This window comes from Ailuropoda melanoleuca, chromosome 15 (assembly GCF_002007445.2).
Source record: "Ailuropoda melanoleuca isolate Jingjing chromosome 15, ASM200744v2, whole genome shotgun sequence".
NCBI classification, from domain to species: Eukaryota; Metazoa; Chordata; class Mammalia; order Carnivora; family Ursidae; genus Ailuropoda; species Ailuropoda melanoleuca.
The window spans coordinates 82,514,577-82,540,825 of record NC_048232.1 but is presented as its reverse complement, the minus strand read 5'-3'; the positions used below and the strand labels follow the sequence as shown (position 1 = coordinate 82,540,825).

Below are 26,249 nucleotides of genomic sequence, written 5' to 3'. Positions count from 1 at the left end.
CATTGTACTAAAAATCCTCTGTGCTCCATCTATTCATTCCTCTTCCTGCTAACCCCTGGCAACCACTGATCCTTTTACTGTCTCCTTAGTTTTGCCTTTTCCAAAGTCATATGGTTGGAACAGTACATAGCCTTTACAGATTGGCTTCTTTCCTTTAGTAATACACAGTTAAGATTCCTGTAGGTCTCGGGGCGCCTGGGTGGCACGGCGGTTAAGCGTCTGCCTTCGGCTCAGGGCGTGATCCCGGCGTTCTGGGATCGAGCCCCACATCAGGCTTCTCCACTGTGAGCCTGCTTCTTCCTCTCCCACTCCCCCTGCTTGTGTTCCCTCTCTCGCTGGCTGTCTCTATCTCTGTTCAAATAAATAAATAAAATCTTAAAAAAAAAAAAAAAAAAGATTCCTGTAGGTCTCTGTATGGCTTGATAGCTCATTTCTTTTTAACACTGAATAATAAGCCAGTGTCTGGATATAAAGATTATTAACCTAATCACCTCCTGAAAGACATCTTGATTGCTCCCAACGTTTGGCAATTATGAATAAAGCTACTGTGAACAATTGTATGTAGGTTTTTGTGTGGACGTAAGTTTTCAACTCCTTTGTGTAAATACCAAGGGGTGCCATTGCTAGGTTGTGTGATAAGCATATGTTTAGTTTTGTAAAAAACTACCCTACTTCTTTCATGCTTTGATTTAAAAAATATATTTAAGTGTTATCCATCAAGAATTTATTTGATGAATGGAGAGTGGTCAAGATCCACCTTTTAAATTGTATTTTTACAAATGATAATCTGTTGTCTCAATGTCATTTGTTGAACAATCCATCTTTTCCCCGTTGACTTGAATTGTGGTTTCTATTACATAATAAATTTCCATTTATGCTTAGGTCCATTCTTGGATTTTCCATTTGTTTATATTAAAGATGTACCATTTTAAAGATCAGCTGTAACATTAAAAATAAAAAGAAGAGGGGGCGCCTGGGTGGCTCAGTCATTAAGCATCTGCCTTCGGCTCAGGGCATGATCCCGGCGTTATGGGATTGAGCCCCACATCAGGCTCCTCCGCTATGAGCCTGCTTCTTCCTCTCCCACTCCCCCTGCTTGTGTTCCCTCTCTCGCTGGCTGTCTCTATCACTGTCAAGTAAATAAATAAAATCTTTTAAAAAAATAAATTAATTTAAAAAAATAAAAAGAAGAGGAGGTTACTCATAAAGGGAAAGAGGGGAACAAGGTGGAGAAGCTAGATTTCTTTGATTATACCATGTTTTTAGATTTGTCATTGGAATCCTGGAAATATTTTTGCATAATTATAAAACAAGATTATACTAAAGAAGGTAATCCTTTAAAATGTAAAATGAAATTAAACAAATATTCCTTGCGTTCAGTTGGTGTTTATATTCTAAGATGTTGTCATTTTTGACCCGAGATTATTGTGAGTATAATGTGAAATGAATCAAATGTGGTACTCTTAATTGTATCATCTTTGGTGTCCTTGAGAACGGGGATTCTCAGCTGGGGGAAAGGAGATATGAACGTAAGATAGAAGAGATTGTCATGACCTAATAGACCTGAATTGGATTAAAAGTGTATCAGTATAGGGGCGCCTGGGTGGCACAGCGGTTAAGCGTCTGCCTTCGGCTCAGGCCGTGATCCCGGCGTTATGGGATCGAGCCCCACATCAGGCTCCTCTGCTATGAGCCTGCTTCTTCCTCTCCCACTCCCCTTGCTTGTGTTCCCTCTCTCGTTGGCTGTCTCTATCTCTGTTTAATAAATAAATAAAATCTTTAAAAAAAAAAGTGTATCAGTATAAACTCATGAAGAATCTACCTGAAATTTTTTGGAAAATAAACAAACTTCTAAATTATTCATAGGTCAAAGGGGAAGTCTCATAGAAAATGTTAAAATGCATGGAACTGAATGAGAAGGGAGCTCCACATATCAAAATATATGAGACACAGGTAAAATAGTGGTGAGAGGGAAATTTATAGCACTAAATGTTTATATTAGAAAAGAGAAAAAGTGTAAAATAATCTAATTTTCTTTAAAAAAACTAAGAAAAGCAAAATAAACCTACATGAAACAGAAGAAAGAAAATAATAAAGAACAGAAATTAGTAAAATTGAAAACAAGAAAACTGTTAACAGAGAAAATGAATGACACAAAAAGCTAGTTCTTTGAAAAATATAAAATTGATAAGCCTCTAGCAAGACTGACAAAGAGAGAAGACCCAAATTACCAATATCAGGATGAAATCAGACAGTCCTGCAGTTCCTGTAGGTATAAAAGGATAATAAAGAATTACTGCCAACAACTTTATGCTCATAAATTTGACAATTTAGAAGAACTAGAACAACTTCTCAGCACAAACTACCAAAAGTCAAAGAAGATGAAAAAGAACCTGCAGAGTTCTATAACCATTTTTTACGTGAATTTGTAATATCAGTCTCCTGAAAAAGAAATCTCCAGGCCCAGATGGTTTTACTAGAGAATTCTATCAAACATTTAAATAAGAATTAGCGCTATTTTTACACAAATGTCTTTCAAAAATAGGAGGGAATACTTCCCAGTTCATTTTATGAGCCAAGTATTATTCTGCTACCAATCCCAGAAAAAGACAGTACAAAAAATCTATATATATAATATAGACTATTATCTCTCATGAAATAAGATGCAAAAATCCTCAAAAAAATTATCCAATTGAATCCAACAATGTATTAAAAAAATTATACACCAGGTCCAAGTGGGATTTAATCCAGGTGTGGTTCAACATTTGAAAGTCAATCAATGCAATTCATCATATCAACAAATTAAAGAAGAAAAATAATAAGATTTTGTTAATTGATGCAGAAAAGTATTAATTAACAAAATTCAACACCCATTTATGATAAAAACTCAGCAACTAGAAATAGGGAATTTCCTTAATTTGTTAAAGATTACCTACACAAAACCTACAAAGCATCATTTTTTTTTTAAAGATTTATTTATTTATTTATTTGACAGAGATAGAGACAGCCAGCGAGAGAGGGAACACAAGCAGGGGGAGTGGGAGAGGAAGAAGCAGGCTCATAGCAGAAGAGCCTGATGTGGGGCTCGATCCCATAACGCCGGGATCACGCCCTGAGCCGAAGGCAGATGCTTAACCGCTGTGCCACCCAGGCACCCCACAAAGCATCATTCTCAACAGTGAATGCTTTCCTTTCAAGATCAGGAATAAGGCCAGGACTTATTCAACATAGCACTGGAAGTTCCAGTCACTGCAATAAGAAAAAAGGTATGTAAAATGTAGAGGAAAAAATAAAATTGTCCTTATTTACAGATTGTCTGCATAGAAAATCTCAAAGAGATGACAAAAACAAACCTCAGGTACCTGGGTGGCTGAGTCGATTTAGCATCTGAATAGTGGTTTCACCTCAGGTCATGATCTTATGGTCATGGGATTGAGCCCAATGTAGGGCTCGGCACTCAGAGCAGGGTCTGCCTCAGATTCTCTCTCCCTCTCCCTCCACCCCTCCCCCCACACGCGTATGCTTTCTCTAAAATATATAAATTTTAAACAACAACAACAACAAAACCCTCATAGAACCAGCAAGTGAATTCAGCAGGGTGGTAGGATACAAGATCAAAATACATAAATGAGTTGCATTTTTATATACTAATAGTGAACATGTGGAAAATGAAATTAAGACACATGCAATTTGCAATTAATGTTCCAAGGTGAAATCCTTAGGTATAATTGTAACAAGACATGCATAGAATCAGTATGCTGAAAATTATAAAATACATAAAATTAATTATAAAGTACTGATGAAGGAACTTAAAGATTGGTCAAACATACTATGTTCATGAACTGAAAGACTTGTCATAGTAAAGATACCCCGAATTACTCTATAAGTTTAATGCAATTCCTATCAAAATTCCAGAGGGTTTTTTTTTTATACAGAGACAATAGGTTATTATAAAATTTATATGGAAAGGCACAGGCCCTAGAATAGCTAAAACCATCTTGAAAAAGAAGAATAAAGTGGAACTAATCACTCTGCCTGATATTAAATCCTACTGCATAGCTACTGTAATCAAGATAGTGTGGTATTAGTGGAGAGATAGATACCTAGGTCAGTGCAACAAGATAGAGAACCGAGAAATAGACTCACACAAATATAGCCAATCAGTTTTTAACAGGGGAACAAAAGTAATTCAATGGAGGAAAGATAACCTTTCAACAAATGATATTGGAACAATTGGACTTTCATAGGCAAAACCATGAACCTCAATTTAAACCTCACAGAAATTCAGTCCAAGTGGATGATGGACTAAAATGTAAAATGTAAAACTATAAAGCTTTTTAAAAATACTGGAGAAAAATCTTTGGGATCTAGGGCTGGCCAAAACATGATCCCTAAAAGAAAAAAAAAAGTTAGACTTCATCACACAAGGGTATAAACACAAGTTACAGCCTGGGAGAAAATATTTACAACCCACGCATCCAAGGACTAATATCTGGAGCATAAAAAAAATATACTTCGGGGTTCCTGACTGGGTCAGTCAGTAAAGCATGTGACTTTTAATCTCAGGGTTGTGAGTTTAAGCCCCACATTGGACGTGGAGCCTACTTTTTAAAAAAAATTAAAAATTGAAAAACCCTCAAACAACAGTTAAAAACCAAACAACCCAATTAGAAAATGGGCAAATGACAAGAACAGTCACTTCAGCAAATACAGATGGCAAATAAGCACATGAAAAGATGTTCAACATCATTACCTATTTGGAATATGTAACTTAAACACATAATGAAATATCAAAATGGCTAAAATAAAAAATGATGACAACACCAAATGCTGGTGGACATGTGGAGAAATTGGATCACTCATATATTACTAGTGGAAATGTAAAATTGTATGGCTACTTTGAAAACAGTTTGGCAATGTCTTATAAAACTAAACATGCATCTACCATACAACCCAGCAATTGCATTCTTAGGCATCTGTCCCAGCGATATGAAAATTTATTTTCATACAAAAACCTGTACACAGTGTTCACAGCAACTTTATTTATAATAGCCAAAATCTGGAAACAATCCAGATTTCCTTTAACAGATTAAACAAACTGTGATACATCTATACCATGGATACTACAGCGTAATAAAAAGGAATGAGTTATTAATACATGAAACAACTTGGATGAATTTCTGGGAATTATGCCAGGTGAAAAAAGCCAATTCCAAAAGGTACATCCTGTATGATTCCATTTATATAACATTCTTTAAATGTCAGAATTATAGAAATAGAGAACAGATTAGTAGTTGTGGGGGGCAGGCTATGGTAATAAAAAAGTATCAGGAAGGATCTTTATGGTGATGGGAATGTTCTCTATTTTGACTGTATCAACGTCAATATCCTGGATAATACTGTACTACAATTTTTAAGATGTTACCTTTAGGGAAAACTGGGTAAAGGATACACAAGATCACTCTGTACTATTTCTTACAACTGAACATGAATCTACAATGACTTTAAAATAAAAGTTGAAAATATAAAAAGTGGCTAATCATTTGGAAAATGGTTTGGTAGTTTCAATGAAGTTAAAAAATTAACTTAGCCTACGACCTACCCATTCTACTCCTGTGTAAATATTCAGGAGTAATGAGTACATTTGTCCATAAAAGGATTTGCATAAGAATGTTCATAGTAGCTTTATTCATAGTAGCTGAAATTTGGAAACAATCCAGATGTCCATATGGAGAAGAATGGATAAACAAATTGTGGTATATTCATACAATGGAATACTTCTTACAAAAAAAAAAGGAACTGATACACACAAAATATGGATGAATTTCACAAACATGTTAAGCAATGGGAATCAGACACAGAAGAGCACATGGTATATGGTTACATTCATAGGAAGCTCAAGAACAGACAAACTCACTGATTATGGTCGAAGGTAGAATACTGTGTACTGGTGGCGGTGGGGTGGATAGAATCAACTGGAAAGGAGCTTGAGGGAACTTTCTGGAATGACAAAAATGTGGCTCCATAGGTATACACATGATGTTAAAACTTACTGAGGTCTTCACTTAAGGTTTATGCATTCTGTGTTAATTATACTTTAAAGTACTGTAGGATAAATCTCTGCTCATGGGGGAAAAAAACATGTCAACTGATCCCACTGTGTAGACTTTATTTGAATCCTCTCTTAGACAAGCTATAGAAAAACCTATTTATGGCACTTAGGAGAAATTGGGAAGATGAGTTTATAATTGATGACGTTAAGGAGTTGTGAAGTTTCTAGGTGTAAAATAATAATTATTATATTAAAGAGTTTTTGTCACTTAGATATACCAAAATAAGTGATGTATCTAGGATTTGCTTCACAATAAAATGGATGAGGAGTGGGAGGTTATAAATGAGACAAGACTGGTCATGCATTGGTTTGTTTAACCTACATGACTGGATTGATTATCATCTATTTTTTTTACTCCATGCTAAAAAGTTAAAGTTTTAAAATATGAATAAAAGATATACACAGGTAGCTTTATTATTACCAGAAAAACAGAAAAATTGGCTTCTGAGCTAGTGTGCTCTAAGGGTGCTCAAGGACTGATAGGGACAGTTAATGCCTCAAACAGAATCATTGCTTGCCAACACCAGCTGGCTTCATCAAGGAGTGAGGACCTCCAAGGGTAGAAGACCACCCTGTACTCAGTGGACACCGACTGTATAGCTAACTTATATTTGAATTCTTTCAATTAAATTGTGTTTATGTTAGCACGTATAGACACATTGTATCTCCATAAATTGTCCATCTGCTTTAACAAATTGAAGCACTGGGATCAATTATTTTTTTTCAACCTTCATGTGCTCTCCTGTTTTCTCTAAGGACCTGATGTTATTTTATGAGGATGATCCAAAGCCACCTTTGCTGACAATTCCTCCTTCCATTATCTCGTCAACTAGATGGTTATCAGAAGGGCCAGCAGACGTTTGTAACCTCTGGGATGCAGGTAAATTGGTTAAAGAATAGAAAGGTTACTCAGAAACATGAATAAGAAACATTGGGCAGGAATTGCTTTTCATCAGATTTTATTTTGTGAAATATGACAGCAGGGTTTTAACTTCAGTAATGAGGGATGGGACCAGCATGGATGAATTCAACCCACACACGATCTTGTAATCTTATTTACCGTTTGTTTCAGTGGGGCTTTTTTGTCTCTATTTTGCTTTTTTTTTTCTTTTTAGTTGTTTCAAAAATTATTAACTGCAAACCTCAAATCTCTTATGAATGGTTTAAAATGCAGAAAAATTAGAGTTCCTTTTTTCATTTGTATTAACTTCTCTTTGATAAAGAGTTTAAATTATGACATTTTCATAAGCAAGCATTAAACCAAAATGTGAAAAGCAAGATGTACGGCATCCCACAAAATGGCTAATCACCTCTTGAATAATTAGCATTAGAGAAGGTACAATATAAAATGATACAAACTGGCCTCTAATAAATTACACTATCCAATTCCAACTGGGCTCTGCTGCTACTCAGGATCTGATTGATTCACGGAGGAGCCACTCCATACTGTCCCTATTCTTCAGAAACTCTCAATTTTTAATACATTCTTCCTCTTGCTTTTCTCAAAAAATAGGACTCAGGACCCTCTGCCAAGATGAGAATGAAACATTCTCATTAGTAGCTTTCATCCCTTCATTTATCTTTGCTTTTATATCCGTCCAGGCATCCTTTCCGTCACTGCAGAGGTGGCTCCTTATGTTCTGAGTTTCATCTTCTCCCTCATCTTTGGGCCTCGCTCTGCGATTTTCTCCTTATATAGATCCCCAATATCCAAAATATAAAAACTGTAGTTGATCAGAATAGATTTATTTTACAGGTTCGCATTTATGTAATTTTCTTACAAAACTGGTCGTGAGAATGATGATGAGGATATTTCAATAAACGTGGAACAAATATCCCACAAGGTTGTGGGTTATGGTGATATTTGTAGTACAAGGATGGCATTACTCACATGGATAATTAGTTATAAGTGGTTACCATTTTTAAGACAGCTTGCTCTGTATTCTTAGAATACACTTTCTGTAAACTGATCCAGATCCAGAAGCTTGAAAGAAGAATGGTAAGGAAAACGTTTTTGTGATCTGATGTCCCCTCATATTCCCCCCCCAACATTTTTTAAATAGACTTCATTTTTAAAGCAGTTTTAGGTTCACAGTAAAATTGAGTGGAAGGTACAGAGATTTCCCCGTATACCCCTGCCCCCAAACAAGCACAACTTTCCCCACTACCAACACCTCACATTTGATGCAGTCAGCGAACCTACATGAATGCTTTATCATCACCCAGAGACCGGTTTACATTAGGGGTCATTCTTGGTGTTGTGTGTTCTGTGGGTTTGGACGTGTTTATAAAAACACTATAGTATCATACAGAGTATTTCACTGCCCTGCAAAACTTCTGTGTTCTGCCTGCCATTCCTCCCTTCCTCCTAACCCCTGGCAACCACTGATATTTTCACTGTCTCCATAGTTTTACCTTTTCCAGAAAGTCATATAGTTGGAATCATACAGGATCTAGCCTTTTCAGACTGACTTCTTTTATTCAGTAGCATGCATTTAAGGTTCCTCCACATCCTTTCATGGCTTGATAGCCCATTTCTTTTTAGTGCTGAATAGGATATTCTAGGATATTTATCCACTCACCTGCTGAAGAACATCTTGGTTGTGTCTAAGTTTGGGCAATTATAAACAAAGCTGCTGTAAATATCCATGCGCATGTTTTTGTGTGGAAATAAGTTTCCTCTGCCAACATTGTAATATAAGTGAAATCGAACGTAAATGAGCTTAAGAGGCAGCCCTTAAGAGGAAAAAAGTCACAGAACATGTCGAGTGAGGGATGATTCCACCATGTTACTTGGTTGGAACTCATCTTAATTGGAGGAGCTTTTCCTATTTTTGAGCCCATTTTTCCTTCACACCAATCTCAGAGATACCTTGCTAAAGTGCAGGTCTAAGCATTTCACTTCCCAGCTTAAAAACTTTCCACAGTTTTCCACTGCCAATGGCATGTCTAATTTTTTTATGCTGTCATACGAGACTTTTCATGGCCCGGTCCCAGCCAAGATTTGTGACCTCATCACCCAATACTGCCAATATTCACAATGCTCTGTGATGTTCTATTACTTGTTCTATTACTTGTAGTTTCTTCTCCTTAGAAAGTCTTCGTTCCAGTTACTTCAGCTGTGTAACACATTGCTCTAAAACTTTGTGGCATAAAATAACCATTTATTCTGCTCATGGATTCTCTGGGTCAGGAATTAGGACAGGGCACAGTGGGGATGACTTATCTCTGCCCCCATGACGTATGTTTGGGCTTCGGCCCGGGAACACAAAGGCTGGGAACAGGAATCATCTGAAGGCTCGTTCACTCATGTGTCTGGTAGTTGGTGCCCACTATCGGCTGGAGGCCTCAGTTTCTCTCCACATGAGCCTCTTCATGTGGTCTCTCCACATTGGCTAGTTTGGGCTTTCTCACAGCATGGTGGCTGCGTTCCAAGGGTGAGCATCCTGTAAAAGAAAAGACAAGGCAGAAGCTGAATAATCTCAAAAATCGTGCTGTGGTACTTCCTTCCCATTCAGTTCATCAAAGCAATCACAAACTCCTGCCCAAGTTCAAGGGGGAGGAAATGTAGATCCCCCACCCCTCTGTGGACAAGTGTCAATGTCATATTGAAAGAAAAGCATACAGGATGGTGTGTGTTAGTACAGTCATCTTTGGAAAATACAAGCTGCCACAGTCCTCCACCAAATTATGGATGCTTGACAAAATTGTATTCAAACAGTGAGGCCCAGCTCAAAAGACACTACTGCTATAAAATCTTATCTACATAACAATATTTCCTTTCACTGTGTTCCCATGGGACTTTGCCTATAACCTTAAATATGAATTTATAGTTGCATATCATTTTGCAAGTTTTATCTATTTTTAATTAGATAAATAATAAGTGAATATACTCTTATTTTTTAGAATTCAAGCAATATAGAGTCAAAATCCTCCTTGACTGTCCCTTTCCTTCCCCAGAGTTAACTGTTACTATCAATTTGTTGGTTACTCTCCAGGTCATTCTCTGTGCATTTGTAGATGTACCTGTACCTTTAAAAGTATGGAGAACTGACTTTATTTTGATTTAGAATGTTCTGCATTTTTCTGGAACTTTTTAAAGCAATATCACTTGGCAGTCCTTCAATGTATGTCAATATTTAGAGATTTACCATATATTTTTTAATTCCTACATTGCCTGGATATTATAGTTTATTTCCCTCCTGATAGATAGTTGGTGTTTTATATTTTTCAGTATTACAAATGATGCTTCAGTGAATAGCTCTGTGCACATAATGTGGGTGTTTCTTTAGGGTGGATTCCTAGAAATGGAATCCCTGGGTCATAATTTATGCCTATTTTCATTTTAGTTAATACTGCCAAATAGCCCCTCAAAATATCAACACCAATTTTTACACTGGCTTGCAGTTTATAAGAGTACTTATTCACTCATACCCTCACCATCACTTGATATTTTTCAAGTCTTATATTTTTATCACTTGGAAAAGGTTGCATTGCGTGGTAGGTGTAATTTGCATATTTCCATGTATTTCCTCTTCTGTGCATTGCCTGCTTATATCCTTAATCTGTTTTTCTTTTAGATTGTGTGTTGTGTTCATTTAAATTAAATGACTTTGTTACATTTTTATATATGTTATTAACCTTAAGAATAAAAACTGCCAGTTATTTTACCAGCAAAAGATGGGGTTATTTGGGAATAAAACAATTTCAATCCAGGACAAACAAGTGGTGGCAAAATATAGGCAAGTCCAAGGAACAAAGGAGAGGTACACTTTCTCAAGTAGAAAAGGGGTAGTTGGGAAAGTTGTTACAAGCTACATGTCCATTGGAGTAAACTGAGAGTTCCAAGTGTAGTGGCTTCTCATTGGCTGAGCTGTTGTTGGGGGCGGGTAGGAAAGCATCTGCGCGGGCAAGGTCAACTCCAACTTTTCCTGTTGCACCTGCAATTGGCTAGAGTGGGAGGGTGTGAGAGCTCCCCTGGGGAAACCTCCAGACTTCGTTTTAGTGAGGGTTCCAGGTTACTAATTTCCACAGTTATTAATCCTTTCTGTTATTTATGTTGCAAATATCATCTTTCAGGCTATGAATTGTCTTTCAGATTTCTTTATAGAAGATTTTTGTTTTGTTGTTTTTGTAGAAGTTTTATGTTTTATGTAGTCATATGTATTATTATTTCCCTCCAGAGCTTTTGTTCTTTGTGTTTTTGTAAATTTATTTTATATTGAAGTGTAATTCACAGTGTTATATAAGTTTCAGATGTACAACATAATGATCCAGCAATTGTGTACACTACTCAGTAGTGCTCACCACCATAAGTATAGTCACCATCTGTCACCAGACAACATTATTACAGTCTTATTGACTATATTTCCTGAGCGGTACTTTTCATCTCCGTGACTTACTTATTTTATAACCTAGAGGTTTGTACCTCTTAATCCCCTTTATCTATTCCATCCCCACACCCACCTCCCCTCTGGCAGCCACCAGTTTGTTCTCTGTGTTTAAGAGTCTGTTTTTTTGTTTGTTTGTTTGTCTCTGTTTCTTTGTTTGTTCCTTCATTTCATTTCTGAGATTCCATATATGAGTTAAATCATATGGTATTTGTCTTTTTTGGTCTAACTTTTCAAAGAAGGCACACAGATGGCCAGCAGACACATGAAAAGATGCTCAACATCAGTAATCATCAGGGAAATGCAAATCAAAACCACAATGAGATATCACTTCACACCTGTCAGATGGCTAGAATAAAAAAGACAAGAAATAACAAGTGTTGGCAAGGATGTGGAGAAAAAGGAATCCGTGTGTACTGCTGGTGGGAATGTAAATTGGTGCAGCCACTGTGGAAAACAATATAGAGGTTCCTCAAAAAATTAAAAATAGAAATACCGTATGATCCAGTAATTCCACTGCTTGTATTTACCCAAAGAAGACAAAAACAGTAATTCAAAAAGACGCTTGAACCCCTATGTTTACTGCAGTATTATTTACAATGTTCAAGATATGGAAGCAACCCAAGGGTGCATTGATAAATGAACAGATAAAGAAGATGTGGTGTGTGTGTGTGTGTGTATGAATAATATTCCTGTGTGTGGCATATTATTCAGCCATAAGAAAGAGATCTTGCCATTTGCAGCAACATGGATGGACCTACAGGGTGTAATGCTAAGTGAAATAAGTAGAGAAAGACAAAGCCCATACTTTGTGTGTGTGTGTGTGTGTGTGTGTTTTGTTTTGTTTTGGCTTTTTTAGAATGAGAGAGAATGCACACGTGCCTGCATGGGGCAGGGAGGGGCAAAGGATGGGAGAGAGACTCCTCGAGCAGACTTCCCGTTGAGCGCGGAGCCCAACATGGGACTGAGTCCCGGGACCCTGAGATCGTGACCCAAGCTGAAATCAAGAGTCGGACTCCCAACCAACCGGGCCACCCAGGTGGCCCCCTTGTGTGTTTTAAAGAAGGCTTCCCCTACACCAAATTCATAGTACATATTCACCCATTTTTTATTTTGTTTTAGTGCTTTAATCTATCTGGATTTAAAGTATTTGTGATTGGTTCTAGATACAATCAGTGGGCAGCCAGTTGTCTCAAGAACATTTATTAACTAATTCATTTTTCTCTACTGTTTTAAAACGACTCTTGAACCTGTATTAAATAGTATCTATTTAACAACTCTATTCTGTTCTGTTGATCCATTCTTCCAGTTCCGGTCCGTTTAATTTTTTCTAACTACTATAATAATATGCCATGGTATGAATGATTCTATTTTACTTAACCAGTATTATGTTAATGGAACTTAGTTATTTCCATATTTTTACTATTATAGTGATGAAATGACATGTTTCTCCCCTCTCAAATAAAGTAGGCTTTTTATTTATTTCATCATTATTTATATTATTATTTTATTTTTTCACAATTTGATACAGAAACTTAAATACATTATTCTGAACCTCTGTTGATAAATTCTGTCCAGTTCACAACTTACGCTGTCGTCAAATGGTTTTACTTTTATGTTATGATTTTGGCGACTTCAGCCCAAAGCAAAAATAAAGGAGGAAAGTCATTCTGTACAACAGCCTCTTCTCCCGTGCCTTCTCCCTGCTTGGGCACATAGTGCTCTGCTGTTCACACGGCCTGCAGCGTGTGGGGTACTGACACCCACACTAGCCCTCCATCTAATAGGGCTCCACTGATCCCGTCCCTTTTTCTCACTCCCTGAGTGGCCACTCTTTTGAATTTTGTGCTCATCATTCTTTGCTTTCTTTATAGTTTTATGATTTAACGTTTATTCTCTAAACCATACTTAGTTTTACAGGCTTTTAAACTTTACCTAGATGGAGTCATTTTGAATTTATTTTTGGTGACTTCCTTTTATCAGTTAATAATATGTTCTTAAGATTCATGTATGCGTGTATATGGTTGTCATTTGTTTTCACAAATGCTGTTCAGTCCTTACTGTATATGCATATATTTGGGTGGATTTATTCTGCTCCACTATCATCGGTACCATTATTAAGAACAGTGCTGTTCGTGAACATACTTTCATGAGACTCCTTCTCATGAACAAGAGTTGCTCTGGGGCACCATTTGGAAGTGAAATTGCTGTGGTTCTTCATAGAGACCTTCAGATTGACTAGATAATGCCCAGGTGTTTTCAAGAGTTCTAGCTGTCCCGTAGCCTCACCCAGCCTTCATATTGTCATTTTTGGAAAAAGAAAAATTGCCAGTCTACTGAGTGAAAATTGGTATAGCATTTGTTCTAAAGCGTGGGTTTTTTTTTTTTTTAATAACGAAATGGAGCATATTTTCATATGTATGTGGTTCATTCATGTTTCCTCAACTGTGAAATGTCTGTTCGTGTCTTGTGGCCATTTTTATATTTGGTTTTTTGTCCTTTTCTTAATTGATTTGTAGGAATTCTGTATCTATTCTGGAAGCCAAACATTTCATTTTGTAAAGTTTTTTCAGTTTGTGACTTGTCTTTTCACCTTGTAAGGAGTCCTTTGAATAATAGAAATTCTCAATTTTATTCTTTATGGATTGTAATTTTTGTATCTTGTTATTTTTTTAAATTCGGTCTTGTTTCAAGAGCATATAGCCTACTTCTTTCGTGGCTAAAATTTTCCTAGTTTTGCTTTCCACAATTAAAATTTAATGCCACTAGAATTGGTTTTTATGGTGGTTGAAGCAGGAGTCCAGTTTTACCGCTAAATGGATAACCAGCTGTCCCAGCATCATTAATTGAAAAGCCTGCTTTTTCTCCACTGATCTGTGATGCTATTTATATCCTAAAGCAAGTTTACCCATATGTATGGATTTGTTTCTGGACTCTATTTTGTTCCAAAGTTATGTGACTATCCCTACACCAACAAATAGTTTTAATAACCCTACCTTTGTAATAATTCTTGATGACTTTTCCCTCATCCGGAGTGTTTTTTGTCTCTTTTTGGTCACTTTGCTTTCCCACATAAAAGCTTGTCAAGTTCTTCGGAAAAAAAACTATTAGTTTTGATTGCCACTGTGAGTCTGTTACCAGACTGGGTTCTGGGACCCAGCAACGGTAGAAATGAGGCTGAACCCCAAATTTAAAGGCACAGGCCAGGCTTAATTGGGGCAACAGCTGCAGCTGAAGGGAAACACAGCCACGACAAAGCAGCCAGACCTGAACAATAGCCAGGGAAAGTTTAAAGGACCTAAGACGGACGAGGAGTGACATCTAATCTTGTAGGGGTGGGACAGTACAGGGAATTGGCCGCGCAGTGACAGAGTAAGCTTCTTCATACATTGTATGTTTCATTTGCATGTTAAGTCTCCATCTCTGGGCGTGATTTTTAGCATTATAATGAGGGGAAAGCCGGTGAAAAGTCAGATTTGGTGGCCACCGTCTTGGACTAGTTTCAACCCGTCTAGGCTCGCTCCCTGGCTGGTGCTTTGCTAAGCAAGATAAGTGACAACATCCAGCAGGGAGTGTCCCAGGTACAGAGGGATTTGTCCCTAAGGTCATCCCTGCTGGCTAGCTCTGATCTTTAAATCAATTTCCAGAAGTAGCATCTTTACAACATCATTCTATTCATTTAAGTCTTCTTTAATATATTTTATAGTTTTTTCCCATACAGGTCTTCTATATCTTTTGTGAGATTTAGTCCTAGGTATTTATGTATTTTTGTTGCTACCATAAATGATATTTTATAAATTACATTTTCTAACTGTTGATGGTGAAAAGGAGTGGAATTAATTTTTGTATATTGATTTTGTAGCCAGCAACCTTGCTTAATTAACTCTCACCAATTTTCCTGATTTACCTGTAGATTCTTCTGGTTTTTTTATGTTGAAAATTATATCATCCGTGAATGATGGCAAAATTGTTTCTTCGTTTATAAACTGCATCCTTCGTATTATTTTCTTACCTCCCCTTGCGAAGTAGAACCATGCAGTGTTGAATCAAAGTGTGATCGTGGGCTTCCTGTACTTGGTCTGTATCTTCAGAGAATTCTTTCAACATTTTGCCATTAAGACGGATTTGCTGTATGTATTTTGCAGATCTCCATTCTTAATTCATTAACAGTTTTCTCATGAGTATATGTTGAATTTTCTCCATTTTTAGCATTTGTATTATTGGTTATAGGTTTTTCTCCTTTGAGCTATCAATTTGTAAAGTAGTTGATTTCCAAATATTAAAACCACCTTGAATTCCTGGAATATACTCAGTTTGGCTGTGCTGTATTATCTTATGGATATGTTGCTGGCTTTGATTTGCTGATGTTTTGTTTGGTTTTGATTCTACATCTAGGAGTGAAGTTAACTGGGATTATCTTTTCTGATATTCTCTTTGTCACGTTTCGGTATTGAGATTTTGCTAGACTCATAAAAAGAGTTGGAAACATTTCCTCTTTTTTGCACACTCCAGCGTGTGTAGAATTGTTTGTGAGATGATGCCAAAATAGATGAGGTCTTGTGTAAGTTCCCTCATGGTGCCACCTGAAGGGCTGCAGGCAGGAAAGGCAAGTCTGCCCCGAGAATATGTGCGTGCCTATGACGGCAAAGCGCTGCTCGCTTTCTAGCGGAGAGGGCCAGTATAACCCAGCCGACACCAGGTGACTGACTGTTTTCCCTGGAAAATGGTACCATGCTAGGGATTTAGCAGTCAGCTCTATCTACTCTTGACAGCTTAGGTATTCAGCAGTTGGGTAGCCAGGTCACCTTGCTCAGGAGGAGTTCATGTCAGGGAGCCCATGCATCGCCTCCATCCCCACCACGTGGTCAAAGCCTATTGGACAGCCACTAGAGTGACAGGGAAAGAGGATGACTGACAGCCAGCAAACAGAGTGTCTTGCCCACCTGCTTTTTGAGAACCTCTTCCACAGGGAATGCCCCATGCCAGGCATTTCTGTGGGACGTGAATGTCTTCACATATTCATCCCAAGAGGTCCATCCACATATTTCTTTGTCACCAGTCTTGTCACCTCTGCATCATCCCTGGGGTCATGTTGAGCCTACAGAAGACAAGCACGACAAAGCTCTTCAGTGACGCAGGTGCCCTGTCACAGTACATTCTGAAGCCTTGGGGAAGCAAGAATCCTCCAGGACAATTAGAAGGTGGCTGAGCATGTCGTACCTAATAGATCCCTCCCAGGAGTCCTGCCTTGTGGAGCCTTCAGGCTTCCTTTCCAGGTGCCAGGGAAGGACCTTTTGTTCTGAAGGCCATTTCTGAGTCCTGTACATGGTGTGTGCTCACTCTCTGGCACGCTCTCTCTCTCTCCCTTTTTTTCCCCATTCTGCTGAAATGTTAGAGTCTTAGAAGGCTTTCCTGAACATTTTATTAAAAACTGACACACCACCACCGGCCCTCCCTGTGCCTTATCCCCACTCTGTCTTCTCAGTAACACTAATCGTCATCTGAAGCATGCATCTATTTGATTTAGGCAGAGATTAGTCTGATCCGGGAGTTCCCCAGACCACCCACAGGTATCATAGTGAATCTGCCGTTAGCAGAGCATTGACTCTGGGCTCTGCTCTTTGCCACTTTTAGGTATATACCATGCTTTTCAAGCAGTTGCATACTGTTTTTGTATGTTGCTCATGAATTGGGTGCATTGTACTGGTGTCTTCCATTTGAGGGCAGTTGCTGTATGCTTTCACATTTTTCGGAAAGAGTCTTTATATCAATCACCAGAGCATTACAAAGCATGCTTTGAATTACAGGGCTATAGAGATTTGAGAAGTTATCAACATAGCAACTGTGTATTATGTGGTTGGTATTAAGAAATCCAATTAAAACCTTTTTTAACTTAATTGTTCCCTCTTTTTTACTTCAAAAATATAAGAAAACATGATTCACATGTGAAGAACAGACATAAATGAAACTATTAAATGCTTCCATTGAAATGAATGAATAGAGCAAAATCACAATCATTTGTAGAAGTCAATTAAATAAAAGGCTGGCAGGATATAACTGCATTTAAAGATGACACCTTTTATTTGTCACACAGTGGCCAAATTTTTTCATCATTTTGATGATTAAAAGAAATATCAAGAGATACTGACTTCTGAATTATTTATGAATTTTAGGTCAAGAAACCATCCAACCTAAATCCTTTTCTCCATTACCAACGAGTGTGTGTATTATAAAAATGTCACATAACCACTCCAACATTCCAAATTAGGAGAACCAAAATTAATCTAAAGTAAGGTGACAGATTCTTCATCAAAATGACCCCTCAGATATGTAAGTCCCAAGTGGACTTTATTTGAATGAAACAAATGACTGTATATCTTTTTCCAAAAATGAGTAAATTATTTGTGCTATAAAAATTTCCCAAACACCTACTATGTGCCAGTCATGGTGCTAACTGCTTTTATTCAGTGATTTACAAGATCCCTGCCTTTCTGTAGCTCCCGGCCCAGGGATCAAGTCTAGTCGGACAAGAGAGGTAAGTGTTAGCATAGGGAGAGGACAGGGAAGCACCCAGGAGGGCACCTATCCCTGACTTCAGGTATTAGGAAAGGCTTTCTGGAGAAAGTGATGTCGAGACTGGAACCTGAAGGATGGGTAAAATGGCCAACACTTATATTGTGTGTGCTGAGTATACTTTCAAGCATTTTAATTCATTTCATCTTCATGCCAATCTTATGAGATAGATGAGAAAAACCCTTACAGAGTTTAAATAACTTGCCCAAGGTCACAGAGCTAGAAGGGGTAGAGTCAGGATTTAGACCAAAATAATCTGACCCCAGAGACTACGCCAATGTGTTTCAAACCTTCTGACTGTGATCAAGTCAAAAATTCCTTTTATGCCATGACCCAGTACACGTGGACTCACACACACCTGCAACAGTAGCTTCACAAAACAATAGTTTTGGCAATGTACTTTAATCGATTCTGTTTTATTCTAGACAGTTTTGGGGTTTTTTTAAAGTAGGTTCCACATCCAGTGTGGAGTCCAATGCAGGGCTGAAACACATGACCCTGAGCTGAGATCCAGAGTCAGATGCTTAACTGACTGAGCCCCACAGTTTTTTGGTTTTTTTGTTTTTTTTTTTTATAAAGATTTTATTTATTTATTTGACAGAGATAGAGACAGCCAGCGAGAGAGGGAACACAAGCAGGGGGAGGGAGAGGAAGAAGCAGGCTCATAGCGGAGGAGCCTGATGTGGGGCTCGATCCCATAATGCCGGGATCACGCCCTGAGCCGAAGGCAGACGCTTAACCACTGTGCCACTCAGGCGCCCCGCCCCCACAGTTTTACTTTTTAAAAAAATGTTGGATGTGACCCACAATTTGATTTCACAATGAACTAATGTTTGAAAAACAGTGTACTACACTATTTTGCCCACTACGCAGAAGGAACCAGACCAAGTGAGGAGAAAAGTAAAGAATATCTTAGGCAGAACGAGCACTGTGTGAGAGCCCAGGGGTGTGGGGTAAGAGGAAGCTCCGCAGGTTTGAACAACAAACAGAAATGTAGCAGGGCCATAGGATTAAGTGGATGACAGGAGAGGCACCAGATGGAGCGAGAAAGGTAAGCAAAGTTGTCGTCGTATTAATAAAAGTGACCATGTAATTTACGGTCCAGACCAGGACACTTTTTTTTTTTAAGATTTTATTTATTTATTAGAGAGAGAGAATGCATGAGTTGGGGGGAGGGGCGAGGGAGACCAAGAAGCAGACTCCCCACTGAGTGGGGAGCCTGACTTGGGGCTCCATCCAAGGACCCTGGGATCATGACCCGAGCAGAAGGCAGACCCTTAACCGACTGAGCTACTCTCCCCAGACCAAGACACTTTTGATGTGGAAGGCAGCACGATGAATAATTATGCCAGGATCATAGATGTAAAGCTGAAGCCCCTAGGCAAAGTGGCATTGCTGGGATCTGGATGTTTGTGCCCCGCTCCCAAAATTCATATGCTAAAAACTTCATGCCGTAGGTGATCGTATTAAGAGATGGGGCCTTTGGGAGGTGATTAGGTCATGAGGATGGAGCCCTTGTGAATGGAATTAGTGATTTATAAGAGACCCCACAGAGCTGCCTAGCCCCTTCCACCATGTCAGTACACAGTGACGGCAGTCTGCTACTGAGAAGACAGGCTTCACCAGAACCTGACTGTGCTGGCACCCTGATCTTGGACTTCAACCTCCAGAACTGTGAGAAATAAATTTTTGTTGTTTATAAGCTGCCCAGTCTGTGGTATTGTGTTATCACAGCCATCACAGACTAAGACCGGCGTGTGTGCCCTGTCTCCTGATGACCGATGTTGAGCGCTATCAGTTGTGTCTGAATAACAATGGGGAGCCTCTGAAGTGTTTCAAGCAAGGACGTGATATAACCTTGCTTTAAGAAGGTGGCCGTGGAGGTAGTCTAAAGAAAGGATTGGAGGAGGCAGGTTAGAAAGAGCAGTCAGGGGGCGCCTGGGTGGCACAGCGGTTAAGCGTCTGCCTTCGGCTCAGGGCGTGATCCCGGCGTTGTGGGATCGAGCCCCACATCAGGCTCTTCTGCTATGAGCCTGCTTCTTCCTCTCCCACTCCCCCTGCTTGTGTTCCCTCTCTCGCTGGCTATCTCTATCTCTGTCGAATAAATAAATAAAATCTTTAAAAAAAAAAAAAAGAGCAGTCAGGTCAAAACAGAGTTAAAAGACTTCAGACATTTCTAAAATGCAACTCTAATCAGGTCACAACTCTGAGAAGCTCCCTTCGGATGAAGTTGTAACACCTTAGCGTGGCAGACAAGCTCCTGGTTTTCTCTCCAGCTTTCCCCATCGCCTCCCTTCTCCCTGCCACATGGGATGATGGTCTAGCTATGGATGCTGAACTACTTGTCTTACACGCCAAGTTGTCTCCAGTGCTCTGCATGTGCCACTTCCTCGGCTGCGAAGCCCCGCCCCTCAGGTGCGAATTCATTGTGTGAATCCTTAAGATTGAGCTAAGATACTGTTTCTCCCTGGAAGCCTTTCCTGACACACCGAAGGCATGGGTTATTGCTCTTCCTCTGGGCTCTCGTGGCACTCTGTGCATACTCCAGATCCAGCGCCGATGCTGCGTTGTAATTGCCTGTTATTTCTCCCCGCTGTCAAACCAACTAGACTGTGATTTTTTAATTTAGATATAATTGATGTATAACATTATATTACTTTCAGGTGTACAGCATAATGATTCAATATTTGTGTAAATTGCGAAATGATCACTACAGTAAGCCTGGTCAACAGCCATCACCGGTACATCGTCACAAACTTCCTTCTTGTGCAGAGAATACAAGATGATCCTCAGGATTTACTCTGTTAGCAACTTCCAAATATACAACACAGGGTTATTGACTAAGCCCCCATGCCATACATTACATCCCTTTGACTGACTTATTTTATAGCCGAGAGTTTGTACTTCTTAACCCCCTTCATCCATCTTGCCCACCCCTTACCCCTACCTCTGGCAACCACAATCTGTCCTCCATATCCATGAGCTTGTTTTGTTTGTTTGTTTGGTTGGCTTTGGTTTGTTTTTTAAATTCTACATAGAAGTGAGATCATATGGAATTTGTCCTTCCCTGTCTGACTTATTTCACTTAGTGTAATGCGCCCAAGTTCTATCCATGTTGCAAATGGCAAGATTTCCTTCTTTTTTATGGCTAAATAATCCTGTGTGCTTGTGTGTGTGTGTGTGTGTGTGTGTGTCCTATTTTCTGTATCCATTCATCCATCAATGGACATTTAGACTAGACTGCTTCCATATCTTAGCTATTGTAAATAATGCTGCAATGAACATGGAGGTGCAGATATCTTTTCGAGTTAGTGTTTTCATTTTCTTCAGATAAATACTTAGACGTGGAATTGCTGGATCATACAGTATTTCTGTTTTTAATTTTTTGAGAAGCCTCCACACTGTTTTCTACAGTGCGATCACCAATTTATATTCCCACCCACAGTGTACAAGATTCCTTTTTCTCCACATCTCCTCCAAAGCTTGTTATTTCCTGTCTTTTGCTTTTGTTGTCTTTGCTTTTAGTGTCAAATTAAAAAAATCCTCACCAAGACTGATGTCACAGAGCTTACCACCTATGTTTCCTTTAGGAGTGTCATGGCTTCAGGTCTTACCTTGAAATCTTTGAGCCATTTTGAGTTGATTTATGTGTATGGTAGAAGATAGCAGTTCAGTTTCATTCTTTTGTATGTGACTGTCCAGTCTTCCCAGCACCATTTACTGAAGAGACTGTCCTTTCCCCATTGTACATTCTTGGTTGCTTTGTAGTAAATTAGTTGACTGTTGTAGGAGTGGGTTTATTTCTGGGCTCTCTATTCTTTTCTGTTGATTTGACTATGTTTTTTTTGAGAGAAGGTCTGTGTCTTGTTCATCACTTTATTCCCTACCTCTAAGCCAGGGCTTAGCACATAGTTAAGTATCCACTAAATACTTGTTGGCTAAATAAGTGTCATTTGAAGTGCCCCTGAATTGAAGACAGTCATCCTCACGGCGCTCTTTCTGTTATTTTTTGCATGTCCTTTAAAAGTGTCTTCAGAGAAGAGTTATCATAGTTTTGTAAAAGGAGAGCAGCACAAGCAGCACATGGGGTACTCCAAGTTCACTGAGGAGTTTCACTACCAGCAGAGTCATCTTTTGAAATTTTGTAGAATTTTCCTCATCCCTGGTTGACACTTGATTGTTATATTAGTCAAAGGAGAATCTGTTTAAAAGGAAGAAGTGCTCAGAACACATACAATTTGAAATCATGTTCAAGGATATAAAGAGGGAATACACATGAACACTGATGTTGGCCCAGCTATTATTTATTTAGCTTTTCCTTTCATAGTGCTTCAAGTCTGGTCTGAAACCGGGATCTGTCTCTGTTGTGGCAGGAGCCCAGAGACACAGCATGGATGATTTCTTATCGGTTTCTCGATGGTGTTACTCAAGGTAGTGGGTTGTAGAGGGAGGAAAGTTGGAGGGCAGAGAGAGAGCTCAGCAGCTCTTTGTGGGGAAGAGGTGGGGAGGCAAGACCAAGGGCTTTCTGGGAGATGGGGGAGCCCCCTCAGAGGCAGAGGTGGGTCTTATTCGTCCTTGAGTCATCGGCATGATATTTTCAAGCTATGATCTCCAGTGCGCCAAAAGGGGTAGCTATATTTTTCTCCAATTCAGGATAGCCTTCGATTTCCTGATGATAGAAAATATAAGCTTATTTTGTTTCCTCAGTCATTTCCGGTTTAAACCCCATTAATTCAGGATTTCCTTTTCTCTTTCCTCCTTTTGAGGACGGCATCCAAGCTCCAGGGACCAGCTTAGCATCATGACTTTGGGGATGGGCATCTCTTCACACTGACTTCTGCTGAGAGGAAATAGCCCACTGTTCTCTAATTGTCTACATCTCTTTCTGCCGGAGTCCACTGGTATCTTAATAGCACTGCTGGTATGAGGTGCTGAGGCTGTACCTTCAGCATCCTCTCTGTCCCACAAGTGAGGCCCTCTCACTTCTGCCACTGACTCTCTCAGCTCTCAGCTGATTCTGCAGCCTTCAGGCCTGCTGGATGCTCTCCCACACCTCTCGCATGTCGTAGGGGCCCCTGAATGACTGCCCGAGATGCCCTCTTCCCAGACCCACCGACCTACATTTCTGTTCGGCTGCTTCCATCCTGTGCCACTAGCTTGAGGGAAAGACAGGTGAAGGGATTCTCAGTGTCACTTTTCCAGGCTCCACCTGGGGGAACAAGCAGAAATCCTCTTCATCCTCAGAATAAAAGCAGCATGAGGGAAAGAATGTTTTTCTGTTCTCTTCCCTGCTGAATGTGCAGGGCCTAGAAGGGCGGCCAGCCAACAGTCAGCGCTAAGAAATACTTGGTGGGTAGAGGGATGACTGGGCTCTCCGTGGTCTCCTCAGCTCCCACGACTGGGCTCTGGAGAGACTCAGGGCACAAGACCTCCTGGCCAGGGTCTAACTCTTGCCGCTTCTGTTTGTCTCCTCCCTCAGAGGCTCTGTAGTCTGAGGTGGATGCTTAGAGGGGTGGGGCAGCGAGACAGGCTGGAGCGATAGTCTCCCCAAACTCCCTCTGTGACAAGTTACTCTGGCTTTTGTTTCTAATCTAAGTCTTTGTCTCTGACTCATCAAGATAGTTCTTCCTGAGCACAGGAGCTTCGTATTTAGGTATCTGCTTGGTGAAGGGCCTTGGGGATTCAGTTTGTGGAGAGGGAGATGCTGCCTGTTGGTACTTCATCCATCATCTTTTTACCTTTGTGGCGCCAGTTCCTAGCATGGTGCCTGGCCCAGAGTGGTTCTCAGTTCATCTCTACTGATGAATTGAATACTTGATGAGTCAGAAATTATTCAGATATTGAAGGGAGAAGAGTGGAAGCTTGGCGGGGGGGGGGTCTTCAGGGTAAAGATGGAATGAGATCTAGAAGAATGCTCAATATCATCAATTCTTTGTTGAAACAGAATTCTGTTCAACAAAGCCACATGATTTGTTCATTTTAATACTAATGAGGAGTGTTGCTATAATTCTTACTGATTGTAATGCCAGGTGTTCCCTAGACCCCAACTTAGTAAACTAACTCTCTAAATTTGAGCCAAACCTAGAGACTGTCCAGCTTTTTATAGGCATGAACTGAAATGACTATCAACAACTAAGTATTGGTTGCTAAACAGGAGTAAAATTCTAGAAGGGAAGATTGAGAAATTTGGTTTTAATACAACAGGTACTTATCGAGTTTCTATCATGTGTCAGGCACTGGTGGTAGGCATGGAGATACGGCCATGAGCAGGGCAGGCCCTATCTGCCTCAAGGAACTTCTGTTCTGGTGAAGGTAACCAGTCATAAACCAATAACATATTACAGAGTGTAACACGTACTATTAAGGAAATGCACAGGAGCTTCAGTGAGGTGATGCAAGCTTGTATGCTTTTGTTAGGGAAGTAAGAGAAAGCCCCTACACAGAGATGGTGTCCTGTAAGATAAGGATGAAGAGGCCTGGAAGGAACATTCCAAGCAGGGGGAACAGCAAGTTCAAAAGCCCAGGGGCAAGAAGAAGACGTTAGCTTGCTCCTAGAATTGCAGGGAAATGAGGGGACGGTGTTATGAGCAGAGATCAGAGAACAGTAGGCAGGAGCCATGTCACACAGGACTGTGCAGTTACAGGGAGGGGTTTCAGAGTGAATTCTGAGCACACTGGGAACACTCAAAGCACAGGAATGCTATCATCTGATTTGTGTTTACCTAAATACAAACTTGGGGAGAAGGCATTATGGGGAGAGACAGAAGCAGAAAGATGAATGAAGAACATGGATAGACCGTCCAAGTGACCATGACTGAGGACGGAGGCAGTGGCTATGGAGAAAGGTGTACAGATTGGAGTTTCGTTTTGGATTTCAGCCGTCAGGACTCCTGATGATTGGTGCTTGGAGTGAGGACGAGAGTGGAAATGAGGATGAGCCCTAGTTTTCTGCCATTGGGAAGTGTGTGTGTGTGATGGCGTTACTGAGAAGGGGAAGGTGGTGGGGAGGGAGCGAGTTTGGGGATTATGTTAAGGGCTGTGGCTTTGATATGTTACGTTTGAGGTGCCTGTGAGACATCCATCTAAATTCCTGTATTCTGGAAATATTGAATGTCAGTACATTAAAGTAACTAAATTGGAACTTAGATGATTGTTTTCCTACTTATTGAATCAGTTTCTCTTTCCGTGAGACACCTAATTTTTAAAAAAAAAAATCCTAACTGTGCTTTCAGGATGCTGGTTGTATGTCTGCTCTGCATTTCAGAGATCTGAGCATTCCATTACTATAAAAAAAAAAAAAAAGGCACCACAAACCTCAAATGTAGGTCATCACTGGACATGCCCAATCCCTTAATACAATTCTGAGAGCAATCTAGCTGTTCGTCTCTTTGCCCTTGTTACTGATTTCAGCCCAGCGTGCTCTACGTGTTCAAACCACGGCTTCATCTTCCCTGAAGTTAGCAGTTTTCACCAAATATAAATAGTGGTTACTTGATTTTTCCTCTTCCTGTTGCTGTCCTCCATACACCAGAGTATGGGTGCTTTAGAGGACTGGGCGAAGTAGACGATGAATGACCTACTTTCTGATGGGTTGATTAGACTCCTGCAAATGTCCTTTTTCCCTTTTGAAAGATTTTATAGTGTGTGTGTGCACGCACGTGTGTGTGCATGCACGTGTGTGCATGTGTGTGTGTGAGAGAGAGAGAGATGGTATACCGCACTACTGCACTACACAGGTATTCTGGAAGTGCTCAGAGTTTGGCTGCAGGTGTTTCCTTTATACTTCGGATCAGCGCACAGTATGGCCTTGCCACAAGATCAGCCAAGGGCTACAGCAGTTCCAAATCTTGATAGCTTCGTGTGGCTCATGCCAAGGTCAAAGACTTGGAATAAATATAGATTAAAAGGGCATTTTGCTTCCTTGAAGGTATTTGATTCATTTAACTTAGAAAAGAAAAACCCAGAAAGGAGTACTTAATGCTTTGCTAATGATAGTTACCAGTCCTTTGCTGCCTACAAACTTGGGAGAAGCTTAATTATTCAGAAATATTCAGTCACTAAATTGTGAGTTCTTTGACAATCATATCTTAACTGTCATCTCTATCCCTACTTTGGGGACTCTTGTCTTCTGTCACCTGCACTATTAAGATGCCTTTGTCAGTGATCTCTGTGCC

The 26,249-nt window shown here is 39.7% G+C and overlaps 1 protein-coding gene across 1 annotated transcript in view; it reads left to right on the top strand.

Moving 5' to 3' along the window:
- The window catches only part of ENTHD1 (ENTH domain containing 1), a 100,899-nt gene that overhangs the window by 47,959 nt on the left and 26,691 nt on the right, over nucleotides 1–26,249 (top strand). The window contains exon 5 of the mRNA XM_002914587.4: nucleotides 6,869–6,992. Coding sequence (XP_002914633.1) covers nucleotides 6,869–6,992 — 124 coding nt within the window. The remainder of the gene's footprint in view (nucleotides 1–6,868; nucleotides 6,993–26,249) is intronic.